The sequence below is a fragment of the Ammospiza nelsoni genome, chromosome 5 (assembly GCF_027579445.1).
Source record: "Ammospiza nelsoni isolate bAmmNel1 chromosome 5, bAmmNel1.pri, whole genome shotgun sequence".
NCBI lineage: Eukaryota > Metazoa > Chordata > Aves > Passeriformes > Passerellidae > Ammospiza > Ammospiza nelsoni.
In genome coordinates, this window is record NC_080637.1 from 35,280,472 (window position 1) to 35,295,035 (window position 14,564).

General features: G+C 42.3%; 1 protein-coding gene across 5 annotated transcripts in view; it reads right to left on the reverse strand.

Annotated features, from left to right (window-relative positions):
• Positions 1–6,656: 6,656 nt before the first annotated feature.
• Positions 6,657–14,564, reverse strand: part of PTPRB (protein tyrosine phosphatase receptor type B) — a 62,717-nt gene continuing 54,809 nt past the window's right edge. For 3 of the 5 annotated variants that reach the window (XM_059472814.1, XM_059472812.1, XM_059472815.1), the window contains 2 exons: positions 12,260–12,380; positions 6,657–9,076 (listed from right to left, as the gene is read on the reverse strand). In XM_059472814.1, coding sequence (XP_059328797.1) covers positions 9,045–9,076; positions 12,260–12,380 — 153 coding nt within the window. In that variant the 3' untranslated portion in view covers positions 6,657–9,044. Of the gene's footprint in view, positions 12,110–12,259; positions 12,381–14,564 lie in introns of all 5 variants that reach the window. The other 2 variants (XM_059472813.1, XM_059472817.1) reach the window with 2 other exon arrangements.

Sequence of the window (14,564 nt, forward strand, 5' to 3'; positions counted from 1 at the left end):
CTATTAGTTGGAGTTGGGTCCCCTCTCAACCCCAGGAAGCCAGAATTTTTTACAGGAAGCTGAACTGCTATATGCAGAGGTTAGATTTTATATGAAGGGCTGGACAGTGAAACAGAGACAGGTATGAACTGCAGGGGACATGGTTCCTCCACCCCTGCCTCAGAGACTAGCCCAGTTCCCATCCCTTGCTGGAAGCATCTGTGGGAGATGCAGGTTCTGTGGAGCAATTCGGTGTTTCTGCACATCAGCAGCCCAGTTAAGTGCCTAGAGTGCTCTGGGGAAGCTGGCTGTGCAGGCCAGGCTGTGAGGCTGTGAGTCCAGTGCTTGCTGCTACTAACACTGGATCCTAGCTTGGCAATGGAGATGTGGCTCTCCATGTTGGCAGGGGTTGGTACTCACACATCTGAGGGAAGGGAGACAGCTTTGCCTCCTTTTTCTTCCCTTTTCCTCCCTCCCCCGTTGCTTTACCCCTTACTGCTCCTCTGAACAATGCCCTCGCAGTTTGAACTCATTTTCTTTGAACTGCAGGCACTGCATAACTCATGCTTGTGCCTGTTATTCCATCCCTAAACATCTGCCATTATTTATCTGTGTGGTTTAAACTCTTTATGTTCGATTTATTAATCTCCCTGAGAATTACCTCCAGCTTTGAGTGGAAATGTGTTCAGCAGTGGAAACAGCTGCAGGGCTCCCCAGCTCCTCCTGTGATGGATTCCATTACAAGGCGACCTCCAGCATTCAGAGGGTGGGATCTGATGACTGTGCCATTTTCCTGGACAGAGGCCATAGCCCCATCCAACACAAGCTGGAGCAAGCTCTTTTACCACCTATGTGTTGAGTGAGGATGCTTTTAATGCAGATCCAGAGGCAAATGTCATTGGTGAACCCCCTTCCTCCGTTGTGGTGGCAGAGGAGCTCCAATTCTGTCCTGCTGGACCTGCTGCAGTGGGCTCCCACCACACAGTGCTCCTCCAGCATGTCTGGGGACATCCAGCATGTCTGGGGACATGGCATTTGTGCTGCCAGCAGCTGTGGCAGCTGGTCCTCACCCAGCCTTGCCCGCTGTGGTCTTAAATGTAAGGAAGACAGGGGGACCAGGGGCTTAGAGCCTCACATAGATTAAAGATCTCTTCTTTTTGGTGTCTTTTCCCCTTACATTTCAGACTTGTGCCAGGCTGAAATGCTTGCTTCAGGGCTCCATCTTGCCCAGATCCCACATTTCCTACCATTGTCAGTTACCAAAGACCTGGTCAGGTCACACCACATTCTATGGCAGATTAGACCAGCCACAATCGTCATGGAAAGGCTTGATTTGGATACTTAGTGGTCAGTATCAAGTTGAAGGCTGGAGGGCCATTCATTCTTTTTGCTTAAAGGTCAGTGCACAAGCAGCCTTTGAAGTTCAATTGCTTCAAGGCCCATATACCTCCCAAATCTGTCTGTGTCTCTGCTGTAAGGTTTAAAATGCACCACTGTTTTCTCTAGCATCTTGCATGCCATCTGTTTTCCAAATCACTTTCCTCAGCTGCATAATTTAATTACTGAAGATAAGAACTACAGGGAAGAGGATATGGAGAAAAATGAGAAATTTGTTTGTGAAGCCTCTGCATTCAATTCTCCCTTTCAGTGTGTGGGTACTAGAAGATGTAAAGTGGCACTTCAGGAGCAAAGGGGACCTGGTCACACTAACAAGGCTCTGTTTCCCTATCTCCCTGGAGAAGGTTGAGGCAGGGAACAAAGTCTCACCATGCTGGGCTTTCGTGTGCTTGGCATAACACATGGCATGAACCAGTATCCATCCTCCTGCTGCAATCCAGATATTTTCCTTCACTTCCTCGGGTCCCTTCCTCTTTGAGGCTGGTACCCAGCCATTGGTCATACTTGCATTTATGGGAAAGTCAGTGTTGGAATAGCCTTTTTTCAAACTCATCATTCCTGTTCCTCATGGGGATAGGTGGTAGTCTGGGGGCTGAGGTGGGTTGGAGCTGCCCCCATTTTCTCGGGACAGCTGGGAGGGACTTGCGAGTGGCAGATCGTGTTTGGCCAGAGCAGCCAAAGGGTAGTGGGAAAGGGAGTGGGAAAAGTCTGAGAAACAAAGAGAGTGATGTCTGACAATGCATGTCCTGTGAGCCCATGGCTGCACAAAAACCTCTGACTCTCTCCTGTGGAACAAACTGGGGAGATTAAAAATAGCTATTTGTTTTTGTTGATGACAAGGTAATTTTAACACAGGTCACTTCCCCAGTCTGCTGCACGGAGAGACAACACGCAGAGAGATGTGGGAACAATTGGGCAGCAAATGGGGTGGAAAGGAGGAGGTGGGAGAGAGCCACTTCCTTGGGGGCAGCAGCACCCCACACAGAGAATTCCAGGGTGGCTTTCCCTGGGGGGGCTGAGTGAGGAAGGAGAGGTGAGCCCCCCTTGGTGCAAGGACCTCATGGAGAGGTGAGAGTGCTCCTGCACTGTGTGAGCTCCTCAGCTCAGCCCCCTGCTCAGAGCACAGCAGAGACTGTCCCCTGTGATCACACCATATGGTCCTCCACAGGCTTTTTTTCAGAGAAGGGGAAATAAATAAAAGATGTCACCACAGTACTGTTGGAGGTCTTTGGTGTTTTTCCCCACTGAAATGGATGGATCTTCCTTAGACAAGAACAGAAAAATTAACTCAAAATCTTTTCCGTCTTGTCTTCTTTTTCTCTCATGGACTCAGTGCAATGAGATGCTTAGATCTAGCCCCAGCAAAGTAAACACAAATCCGTGGTGAAGAATATTGCCAGGGCAAGGATATGAAATACATACCTGACACTAGCACTTATTTTTGGTTTTTCCCTTCTCCACTTTTGTAATTGAAAGCTCTGGCATTTTAGAGGCAAGATTTCACCCTAGGAGCTGCTGGAGGATGCTGGGGGACTTTCTTGCTCACCAGAATGTTTACAGAAAATTTGTCACAGCCTGACCGGATCTAATTGGCATGATGTGTAAAGAAACAAGCTCCTTGGATATTTTTAGTACTCTCCAACCTTTCTAGCACAGAACTGTTGGGCGTTAATTAATTCCAGTTGTCTGACAGTTCATTCTTTCAAAGTTGGATTCTCACAAATAATTTGGCTCCAGGTGTCTTTCAGATTCAATGATAAGACAACAGGATGCTGGCATTTATCATGTCTGGTGTCTTGAGCATATATTTTCTGATGTTTGATGCTTTGGACATTATATATCTCTTTATTGCCTTTGCAACTATCCATCTTTTTTTCCTAGTGGTTTCATTACTGCAACTTTAGTCATTGACAGGCAGGAGGAGTGCCCCCAGTTAACACATGGACCTTTCTGTCTTTTATTTGTACAACATTTTCTCCCTAGCTAAGATGTGTGGAGCATTCTGAACATCTTCACTTTGCTTTCTGCATCCAATTATTTTTATTCTGTGTTTTTACAGTGGAGCTCCATTCATACCAAGCTATTTGGGTAGCTTTACTACGGGCCATATGGTCTCTATTTGATTTTCCAGGATGCTTGAGTGTTCTTATCCAGAATGCCCCTACTCTCTTCTTTAAATTCAAGATTCTTTACTCTCTGTGGTATGGAAAATGAAATTGGAGGGCTTTCTTCCTGTGCTGGCCACGCTACAGCCTCAAGCTCAATCTGGACAAAAACTAGATACATTTATCCCATGTATCTAACAGGGCTGGGAGAGATTTTGTGATATAGTGGAAAGAGTTAATTTTCAAAACTATTACTAAGTTTCCAAAGTAAAATTTTCTGAGCTAGAATTGGAGACAGGATTTTGAAAGAAAAAAAAGTACTAGATCAAAGCAGAATTTGTACTCCTGATAACCCACCAAAGGAGTTTTGTGATGGTATTATACTAGCCTCATATTCAGCTTTCTTCTGCCCAAGTTTCAGATCTATGAATGAGGATGCACTTGGGCACTGCTTAGTAAAACATGGATAGTTTTAATGCTTTGTGGAAGCCAGCCCAGCCTAGACAGATACATAGAAAGCATCCATGAAATCCAACCGTTGAAAAAGGGCTGCTGGGAGACATGGATCCCCAGGAGGGGTTCACTCATCTCACCCCTTTATACCTGCCCTGTCCTTTGGAAAGAACAATTCCTCTTTTTGAAAAATGAGTTAATATTTGCAGGGGCAGAAATATCCAGGTTTGGGCCCCTTCTTGTCCTGAGAGGACTAAAATTGCAGTTCTCTGCAGAGCTCACACCTCTGCGAACAAGGTTGTGTGGCCTCACGGATGTCGAGAAGATGAGAAATCTCTGCCTTTATCCTTGGTAAGAAGCAGATTCTCCACCTGCTACTGGTTTGGTTTGGCACATCAGCAAGCAACCACCAAAGGCAAGCAAGGACACTGTGTAATTTGGCAGGGATTTTGGCATGAGTGTGCAAAAAGCTGTGTACAATGATGTCTGGTCAAGCAGCCATAAGACTTGCCAGCGGTGCTTGGAGCCTGGCATTCGGCTGCTGCACAAGGCCATGGGCTGTTGCCCTCTTGGCACTGATCTTGGCTCATGCTCTGGGCCCCTGAAATGTACAGATCCCTGTCAGCCTTGGGATGAGGCACTGGTGGATCTGGTGTGTCCCCATCACGTGTCTCTGCAGTCTCCACCACGTGCTGCAGCCCCACAGCTCAGCGACTGAAGGCCTCAGCATGGCAGGGCCACGCACTGCTCACACCAGTGCTGAATCCCAGCTGGGATACCTCACAGTCCCCTCCTTCCCTGAAGCTCTGTGCACCATCTGGAGCACTCTGTTGGCTAGGACATGCTTCTGCCACCCTTTCTGACTGGGAATTTGAGTCAGGAGGGGTGGGGAGGGCAGCCTGCAATTGGGCTTGGAACATACCCTCCATGTGCCGACAGTGGGGACCCTGCCTGGTCAGTGAGAGCCCTCAGGGGAATTTTAGCCTCTTTTGGGGGCCCCAGGACTTCTCAACAGCAAAGCTGTTGGTGCTGAGGTGATGTTTTCCCTGGAGCCTTAAAGGCTTTGAGGTCTATAAAATGCTTTGCACTCTTGGGCAAAGGTGCCTTTGTGCCTGCTCTGTGCTGCTGACACTCCAGATGTCTGGGAGCTGGGAAAGCTGCTCATTGCAGTGAGGTTCTGCATGGCGCAGGAAGCACCCAGCTGGGATGTGAAGAGGATGCCTGACAGCTGCAGGAGCCAGACAACAAGTAGCTGCAGCTGTGTCCTGAGGAGAACCAACAGCAGGTCAGCTCCAGGGGGAGCCCATGGGTGGCTCGGTGACCAATCCAGCCCAGCCACGCCACAGCTCCCTCCCAGCCTGCCCATGGTCTATGCAGCCACTGCAGAGCATCCCCCAGGCCCACAGAGCACTGACCATGGCAACAGGAGAAGGGCTTCCTGCTTTTAGAACATCTCCACAAATTAACTGAAATGCTTTTTTCCTCCTCTTTTTCTCCTGTGGTGTTTTTGTTGTTGTTTTTTGTTTTTTTTTTCACAGGTTGGGAATGGTATTGTACCAGAGTGAAGTGCAAAGCCTTGGCTAGTAACATCTGAAATTTTCACTTGTGGTATTTGCTGATATACCAGCACTGACATGTCCTGCCTGCCATAAGATGCCTAAGCAGCTATTTCTGGGGCATAATAAAGCAACTGATAGTGAAGACAGGCACAGACATAAAACTGAGATTAGGGTACAGGAGCTGACTTTATCAGGCAAAACCACCAGCTCGTAGGCATGAAGCCCAGGTACAAATCAAGTGCACGTAAAAATATCAAAGTTAAAAACTAGATTCTGGGGATATTTTAACAGGAATCAACCACTGTGATCTTGTTGAACTAGAAGAGACCCTTTAGTTTCCTTGCTGTACCTTGTCAAAAGATTTTTATCTATCCTTGTCTGCCATGTTGGCCTTGTTTTTCTTGTGTGGAGATATTAACTGTACATTATTTTATCTTTTTCACTTCTCTTTGGTGTCTACATTGGTTTCAGGACAGAGCAGAACTCAGAGATAAACTTTTATATCACGAAGAAAAAAATCTCACAACTCCCTCCACCTTTGATACACATCCCCTCAGCAAATAGTTCACAGTACACGTCAATAAATCATCCTTTCTTTGAAGTAAACTTGTCTTAAACGCTTCTGATGACCAATAAGGTGTAATGAGAGATTAGCAGCAAACACACTACTGCCAAGCACTGTGACCCCACAAGGACAGTTATGCTATTGGTTTTTAAGACCTTTGGAGAGCAGGAGGAGAAGAAATACATTTGTTAAAAAGCATGGCTCAAGATCCTCGAGGGGCAGGCAGCGATGGAGCTGCAGTGCTGTGCTAATTGGTGCAACTGCCTGGCAAAATGTCTCTAAAATAACAGGCACTCAAGTTCAAGACCCAGTGTGGTTTCAAATATCCACTGCATAACCCAGACAGTATCTGGCTTATTAAAGGAGGGCACAAAACCAGGGAGGAGAAGACAACAACGGTATCTTTCCACATGGGCACTAATCTGGCCAGTGGGCAACAGCAGAGCCTCTTTTCCCCCAGCAGGCTGAGGCTTCTGATGAATTTAATGCTCTCTGAAGACTGTCTCAATTGAAATCAAACTCACTTATGACCTTTCCTCTGAGCAGCAGGGCAATAAAATCCATAATGAAAAGGCAGTCAAACAGAAGACAAGAATATGATTTTTTAAAATGAATGTTTTATTCATGAAGTATTTCTAAAAATGTGTAAAATACACTCAAATATATTTGATTTGTTGACTGTAGCTAAAAATACAAAAATATACTTAAATGCATAAATTAAATTGACAATAGTAGCACAGTTCTGTGTTCACCCAGTGTTTGTTAGGAACACAATTATAAGTAATTATATTGCATATGAGCATGGAATAAATACTGAAGATGTTTTTCAGACACTTTACTCCAAGCACTGCCAGAGAATTTATGGCCAGCCAAATTTCAAAGTGGTGGGGTTTTCACTATAGTGTACTGCCCTGCTCTAGAGCAATATATATTTAGCTTCCTAATGTTACTTACAGTATTTCTCTAGCTTTCAAACAAACCAAGAAACAAGTAAACTGTAATTAATATTAGACTACCTGCTTTGCTGACACTGTGTGTGTTCCATTTCCACATTTTTTTCTCAATTAGCTGGTCCCTAGTCTCCAGCATTTCCTGCAAGCCTTGAAACAAAAAGTCCCAGTTTGAACCAGTTGTTGATCTGTGAGATCACTGATAACAAACCAGTTTGCTTTGGCCACAGAGGTGCTCCCAACAAGTCAGGAGTTTGATTTTGTCAGTGTGAGGGAGACAATTGAGGGCATGGGGTCTACAGCAAGTTGTTCAAATACTGGGGTGAGCACTCATTTCAATTCCAAGTTACAGCACCCTGAGATTACAGGTCCCAGAGCTCACAGCTCCAGAGTCCAGACATCTGTGACAGGGCCATGAAGGGAGTGGTGTTCATTCTATATTGCATTTTATTTACACAAATTGTATGTAAGAAGTACTGAAAGAAATCTGAATAAATGTTAAGCACCTGCCAAGGCACTCCTTGGGCATGAAGCTGTGGCTGTGGTAGGCTGTCTGTCTGAGTGTCAGATGCATTTCTCTGTTCTGTGGCCTTGTAGAGAGATGCTGATAGATTGATTTGATGCCTGTTGTTCTCATCCCTCTAGTCCATATATTAAATCTCAGGCTGAGGAGCACAGCTAAGTGCTCATGTACTCCTATCTGTCTAGTGTTTAACTTTGTGCTTTCAAAGAGTAAATAACCATATACAATACATTATATAAACTTAAAGCTCACACATTTTCTTTTCTCTGTTCTACAATTGGAAGGAAATTCATTGCATATTATGGCACAATATAATATTTCTGGCATTTTAGGCATTATTTATTGCTAAATAACTATAGCAGCAGAGAAAAATGTATAAAGTTGCACTTTTTGACATCTTCACAGTATGCCTATTTCTCTCACCCACTTTTGTGTTCCATTAGTAACAAAAAATATCATTTATCAACTCCAGCTATGTAAAATCTATTTTTTCCCTACAATTGCTAGTGGATCTTGTAATTTTATTGCACAGATTAAAAAAAATATTTATTACAATTTCTTCATTATTAAATAACTTTCAATACAAAAATTTGAATTAACCTAAAAGCCCAACCCTGCAAGTGCTTCAGAAGTGGAACAGTTTTTTCTTCAGGCAAGCATTCCAGTTGACTTTCATGAAAGTACTCAGGTAGCTTTGTGGACCATGCAGAGATTCAAAGGATGGGCTCCAAGTGTGCAAATCTTAGCTTATGGATCAGCAACAACACTAGCTTTGCTTTGTAACATTATTATTGGGAAACATCAAGAAGGGAATTCTGAACATCATCAAGGACATTCAAAAGATATCTTTTTCCTTGAGCTCCCTCAAATCTATTTTTCTTACATTAACAATTTCCCATCGGTCCTGTTATTCAGCTTAGAGGCACAATAAATATAACTACTTATACTGATAAGTAGGTGTTGTATATTAAAAAAAATGCTACATAGATACTTTTTTATTTTTTCTCAGTGGATTTACACTGGTTTCATATGAGCAGAATTGGCTAGAGAGCAGAACCAGAGCAATAACGTGTGTATACAGTCTCAGGTGTGACCCACTTGGGCAGAAATGTAAAGCTGCTCAAGAGCATTGTGCCAGAGTGTTTAAGGTCATCTGTCATGTTATGAAGTGATGAGGAGGAAGAGGCTTATGAACAGTGTCCATTATTAGCTGGGAGAAAAGATGAAACTAGCTGTTTGCTATGACATAATTTTGGGTACACATGTACAAACTCTGCAGCTGCAGACAAGGGAGCTGAGAATGATAAAATAAACTGCAGAATGATGTGTGTCTCTGAAAATGATGAACAACACACATACAGAGCATACAATCAGACTTTTGCCCTCACATCGTGTAGCATTGAGCGAACTCCACTTCCCTCAGCATTAGAAAATGACATGGTGATATAGAGTGTGAGGTAATTTATAGGGTACACTTGGTGTGTGCTAACAGTGTAATTGTACTGCTGGTAACTAACATGGTGATCTTCGTTCCTCGGCTACCCCTGCAAAAAAGAAAGGACCAAATGCAATGCATGTAACACAACAGCAGTTTTCACCATGCCTTAAGTGCAGAAGTTACGAGCCCTATCAACAATTGATCTAAAGCTACCAATGCTTGTTTGTCCTCGCTTGCTAACCTAGCCATCTAGCAAAGGAAATAGAGAAAAGAAGGCATCTGCAGAAAATGTGCTCATTTCTTTGTGGTTTTGCTTAGGCTTTCCTCTGTGAAAATGTCTCCCACCCTAATGCTAGTTCCCTTCTTCTTTGGTTTCCATTAAGGGTGGTGAATTTTGAGGTTTGTGTGGTACCAAAGAGGATGCGCAGGAGAGATGAGCAGTATTTTCATTCAGAAACACCTAAAAAGAATGACCAAGTTTACATGTTCTGAGCAGTTGTGACAACTGATTTGAAGGGTGGCTTCTGAGGCATCTGAAGGTATTTGGTCAAGAAAGGATAACATTCCGGACAGAGTAGGAAAGAGTGGAGTAACATGGATATGCACAGTCCTGCTGTGGCACAGGAGTTCCTCAGTTAGGCACTCACTTAGCTATTTACTGATTCTCAGAAGGCCTTCAGAAATATTTATTTTTCTCCAAAACAGAAGTGGAATTTAGGCACTTGTCTTCAGCAACATGCTATGTTTTCTCTATGAAAAGTATGGGTATATATATGAAAGAAGAACTATGAAGCCCTTCCTTCTTTTTGTGGTGGAGATGAACTGTGTACTGGCTTTTCACTATTTGTTTGAGGAGCATTTTATAAAGATAAGTAATAGCTGAACAGAGTGTTTAGACCCTTGAATGAGATGCCTCTTTGTAAAGGAGAGAGAGGATGCGCACAATCCACTTGGCTGCGCAGGATACCTGGTAAGTGCTCTTTGATTGTACTTCTTGCTGTCATTCAGTTCTTTTATTGATACAAAATTAAGTTGATACGTTTTGAATTTTAAACACATTTTCAGCAATGTGCCCCTGCCTGGGGCATGGAGGTTGGAACTAGATGATCTTTAATGTCTCTTCCAACCCAAAACATAAGATGATTCTATGATCAGGACAGCCCTGCCAGCCTACATTCCCTGATGAACTTTTTTCCATTCTAGCTGCCCCTGTGGTGGTGACATCATGTAACATTCCAATGGAGAACTCTTTCTATGGAGACATGCTGGGGCCAAACTGTCCCACTGTGAAACCAAGTGGCATTTGAAAGATACCAACACTTGGGGCAAAGTGCAGCTTTACTCCAGTTGAGTAAACTGTGGGATATATACCTTTACATGTCTTTGTTTCAATGTTTGCCATCTCTCTACTTTTTTAGCTCTCGTGGTACAGAGAGCTAAAAAAGTAGAGCTCATCATTGTTTCTGATGAGCTATGGAAGTTGCCAGACTTCACATCCTCACAGGTTTGTTAACACAAATGTCTGAGGAGTGTCTTTGAACACCTTTCTTAATAAAAATTTTACACACATGAAAGTGCACAGACACAAGTTGTGGTCTGATTCTGCTCTCCTAAACCAGTGTAAAGAAACCAGTATGTGACCTGTCTCCCCCCAGAGTATGTGGTCAGAGAAAGGTCTGCTAGACTTCACTGCACGTATGTTGTTTGATATTTTTCTACTATGTCACACTAGACTGAAACAGTTGCTTCTAGTGAGGTGAACACTGTTTTGGTCAGTTGTTAATGAGTTCTGTAAAAGGTATGCCACTGTGATATGGGTTACTCCCATTTTTGTCAGATGAAAAGCAGTAAGTTTGAAGTGTAGAGTAACATTGTAACTGCTATACAGGACTACTGTTCCCTTGCTTAATAGTAGCTTATTTCATCTCACACAAACACTGAAATATTTTTTAAAAATGAGGTTCTCTGTATAGGACTTTTTCCATGTCATGCCAATAGCGCCCCAAATGCAGCAGTCCTGTTAGCCATACAACTTAAAATAGTTTATGTAGAACAGTTTATAAAAACTGTGATAAGAAAAAAATAGTATTATCTGAAGCATAATATTAATATAAACAATATAGAAAAAATACATATTTACACAATGCCAAAATACAATTATATACATTAATATCTATTACATTTAAATTATATATCTTTAAAAAATCACCAGACCAATAAATTATACACAGTCTCATCCAAAAGGTCTGGCACCTTTCTTGTGCATGAAATACATACATAAAAAAACCAAAACAAAACCCCTAGTTCACAAATGTGTTCACAAAAGCAGATATCTCTAACATTCTTAGTGCCTTGAATAAACAGCATCTGAAAGCAAAGAAAAATGAGATTAGAAAAAGTAAAACAACACAGATTCAGCAGTGCTCTGAGAGGTGGCTGTGTGGGAACAGCACTGGCTGTGATGGATGTTACAGCTAAAGTTCAGATCCCACCTCTGCTTGGTCTCTCAATATGTGAAACCTGGATGTTTCAGTTCTTGGTCTCCTCCAAGCCTGTTCTACCTGTCTATGACAACTCTGATTTCTACAGGCTAGATCAGGAAAATTATTTAGATTTCTTATGATATAATCTTAATTACTAATGTCCAAATTTGTGGAACTACTGAGATCCTTCTGTCTTGACCCTAAAAACTTCTACATCCTTTAGGAATCAGCTCCACCAAGGCACATGGTCACCACTGCTTACAGCTTCTCCACACTGGTCCTCTGGCCATGGACCCAGGAGGTGAAGGGCAGTGCTAGTGCCAGGTTTGCTACTCCTGCCAGTCTTATCAGCAAGGGACTGGATACAGGCTAGGAAAAGGAGCCTACAAGGATGGGGAGTCTGGGGAGAAAGAAAGAGCACAGCCTGGGACACTTACATTTTCCAGTCAAAGCAGATGGGAAGTCTCCCAAGGCTGCCTATATTGTCAACAGCAGATGAGGATGATGCAGACAGAAATTGAACTCCATGAATGGCAGAAGAGCCCAGTGAGTGCTGTCAACATTCTCGGTTGCTTATGGATAGTGAGAGCATAAATATAAGGTGGGAGCAGGAAGTGATGCTATAATGACTACTAATGGAGAAAATAAAGACACAACTGCAAGAATGAAAAGAGCACAGAGAACAAATGATGGTCCAGGAAGTAAAGAAATATCAATGGTTAAGAATAGCACAATTCCCCCTCAATTACACTGTCAGTGAGCTACTACATTTGAAACATTTTACAATTTGATAAACTTGCAGTTACCTCTGTGATACTCTGGATTCACATTTTCATATATTGGAAACAAGGGATTTTCTTGTTCACTGCGAAGTTTTCTGGCTCTTAACACATCTCTCACACATTGATGTAGATACACATATTGACACTGCAAAAGATTTGTTTTTAAGACACTGAGGAATTTTGTAACTTAATTTTATGAGAGCTAACTCCCTCAAAAAAATCAAAGGTGGTATTAAAAATTAAAATACAATTCTAAAATTAATCTCCTTTTCACACTAGTAATAGAATAAACTTTTGTGATCACCTCTCTTTAGAAATAATACCAGTAAAATATAAATGAACACAGTATGTTTTGACAGATTATGCCATTAGTGAAAGCTTTAGCTTTCAGTGCAATTTCACATGGTGCTGTGTTGGATAGCTACTACTTCTGAATGCTTTGGAATAAAGTATATATAGAATAATTAATATGCACAGGGAAGCATGCAGGAAAGACAAACAATTTTTGATTTTTCTTTTTGTTCTAAAAGAAATATTTTCCACAATTTTACAATAACATATAAATATTTCAGACAACTGTGAGAAACCTAAATCTCTGAAAAAAATCAGAAAAATCTCTGAAAACACTATTTTTTTTCAGATCTAGCATAAGTTCTAAGATTGATTCTGACTATACAGCAAATGACTGTCTTTTCTGAAGAGTGCCTTTCATAGAATAGAGCTAAGATGACATTTACAACCAAAGTAAGGAGGGTCAGCATGTTATTGACGGTTGATTACTCACCAAACTATCTTGACAGAATAGCTTATTAAACTTTCATGTTTTGCTACTCTTTGTGGTTTATGACATAGGTCATAATAGTCTTTCAATTAGTGCAACATGGTACCCAAAAGTCAGGCTGAGCATGTTTATGTATCAAGGTGTACCTTTTTAACATTATCTCAAAAACATAATTTCTCCAATAAGTGTATGTATTTTTTCCCCCTCACATCTTTAGCCGTTGCTCTGTGTCTTTCTCTCAGTGCTCTGGCTCTGAGAAAGTGAGGATATCTGCCTTTATGCACATGCAGCTGCTCTCTCTGCAGAGCTGAACCCTGCACCCCACCACCAACATGATGGAAAGGTGGCCAAGCATGGAGACTTCTTCAGGCAAAGACCATTTTTCAACTGGAATGGTTACTGCTGCTGGAGCATGCTGCCTTTTGAGCTGATGCACAGAGTTTTCCCTTGCCTGTCTCCACCTCCAGTCCCTTGTCTTAGACAAGGTTGAGCCAAGTCTGAGGCAGAGGCATTGTTTTGTTGCTGCTGGTTTCCTGTGACTGAATATGGCCAAGTATGCTGGTACTGTGGCCTTCGACTTTTGTGTGGATCTGGCTGCCTTTTGACTCAGATGTCATGCCAAGCTCATGCCAAAGGCAGGTTTTGTATCACACAACTTTAGTTGTTTATAAGTCAAATTTAGGCTCTTAAGGTTGTTGCTTCTTTTTTCCAGCTAGGGAAAAAGAGCCATCTTCCTGAGATGTCTGACTGCCTTTGCAGACTACAGATGATGGGGAATGTAGGAGGATCTGTCTCTGAAGATGCAGAGACTAGACTGGGAACCTGTCTCCTCTCCAAAAGAAGGTCTTCTGCAATTAAGATATTTCCACGAGCCCCTTTGTTTTGTGTTCCCAGCTGGGCCTCTCTTTATACCCATATGAGACATTTAATCTATCAGAAAACACTGTCACTGACACATTGGTTTCCAAATTGCAGCAAAGAGCTCCATTAGTATCAAGCCACAGGCAGACACATCAAACTTGTTCTCATTCTTCTATTAATGGTTCACAGGGAAAATGTACAGAGTAACTCCACAAGTGAACACCTTTATTAAATCAGCTCCTAAATGTTTAGCTCCTATCAATATAACATGATTTTCTTGCCATTTTAAAAGCACGAAAGAAATACAAAACATTTACTTTTTCTAAACTTTGAGTACAAATGTACTTGATTTTCCATAGTATGTTAGGAGAATGCCAGTCAACTTTCCAAAATCATTGTAATGAAAATGACAGAACAGCTCAATAAAACATAAACTGCAAAGGCACAAGGTCACAGCGGCCAGAGTTTTAAAATTGCATACATCTAATTTTCTCTGTCCTGCATTCCTCTTTCCTATTATGCCAACCTATCTGTCTGGTTTAGGCTTGTCTTCCAAACCCATCCTTGAAGGACCTATCTCCACTTAAAGCTCATTTACTGGACTCTGCAGTGAAGCAACTGTGAGCTGTTAAGTGCCTGATGCATAATGCTGCTGGGGTGATGATGGGCCTGGGCAAAAAAAAAGGA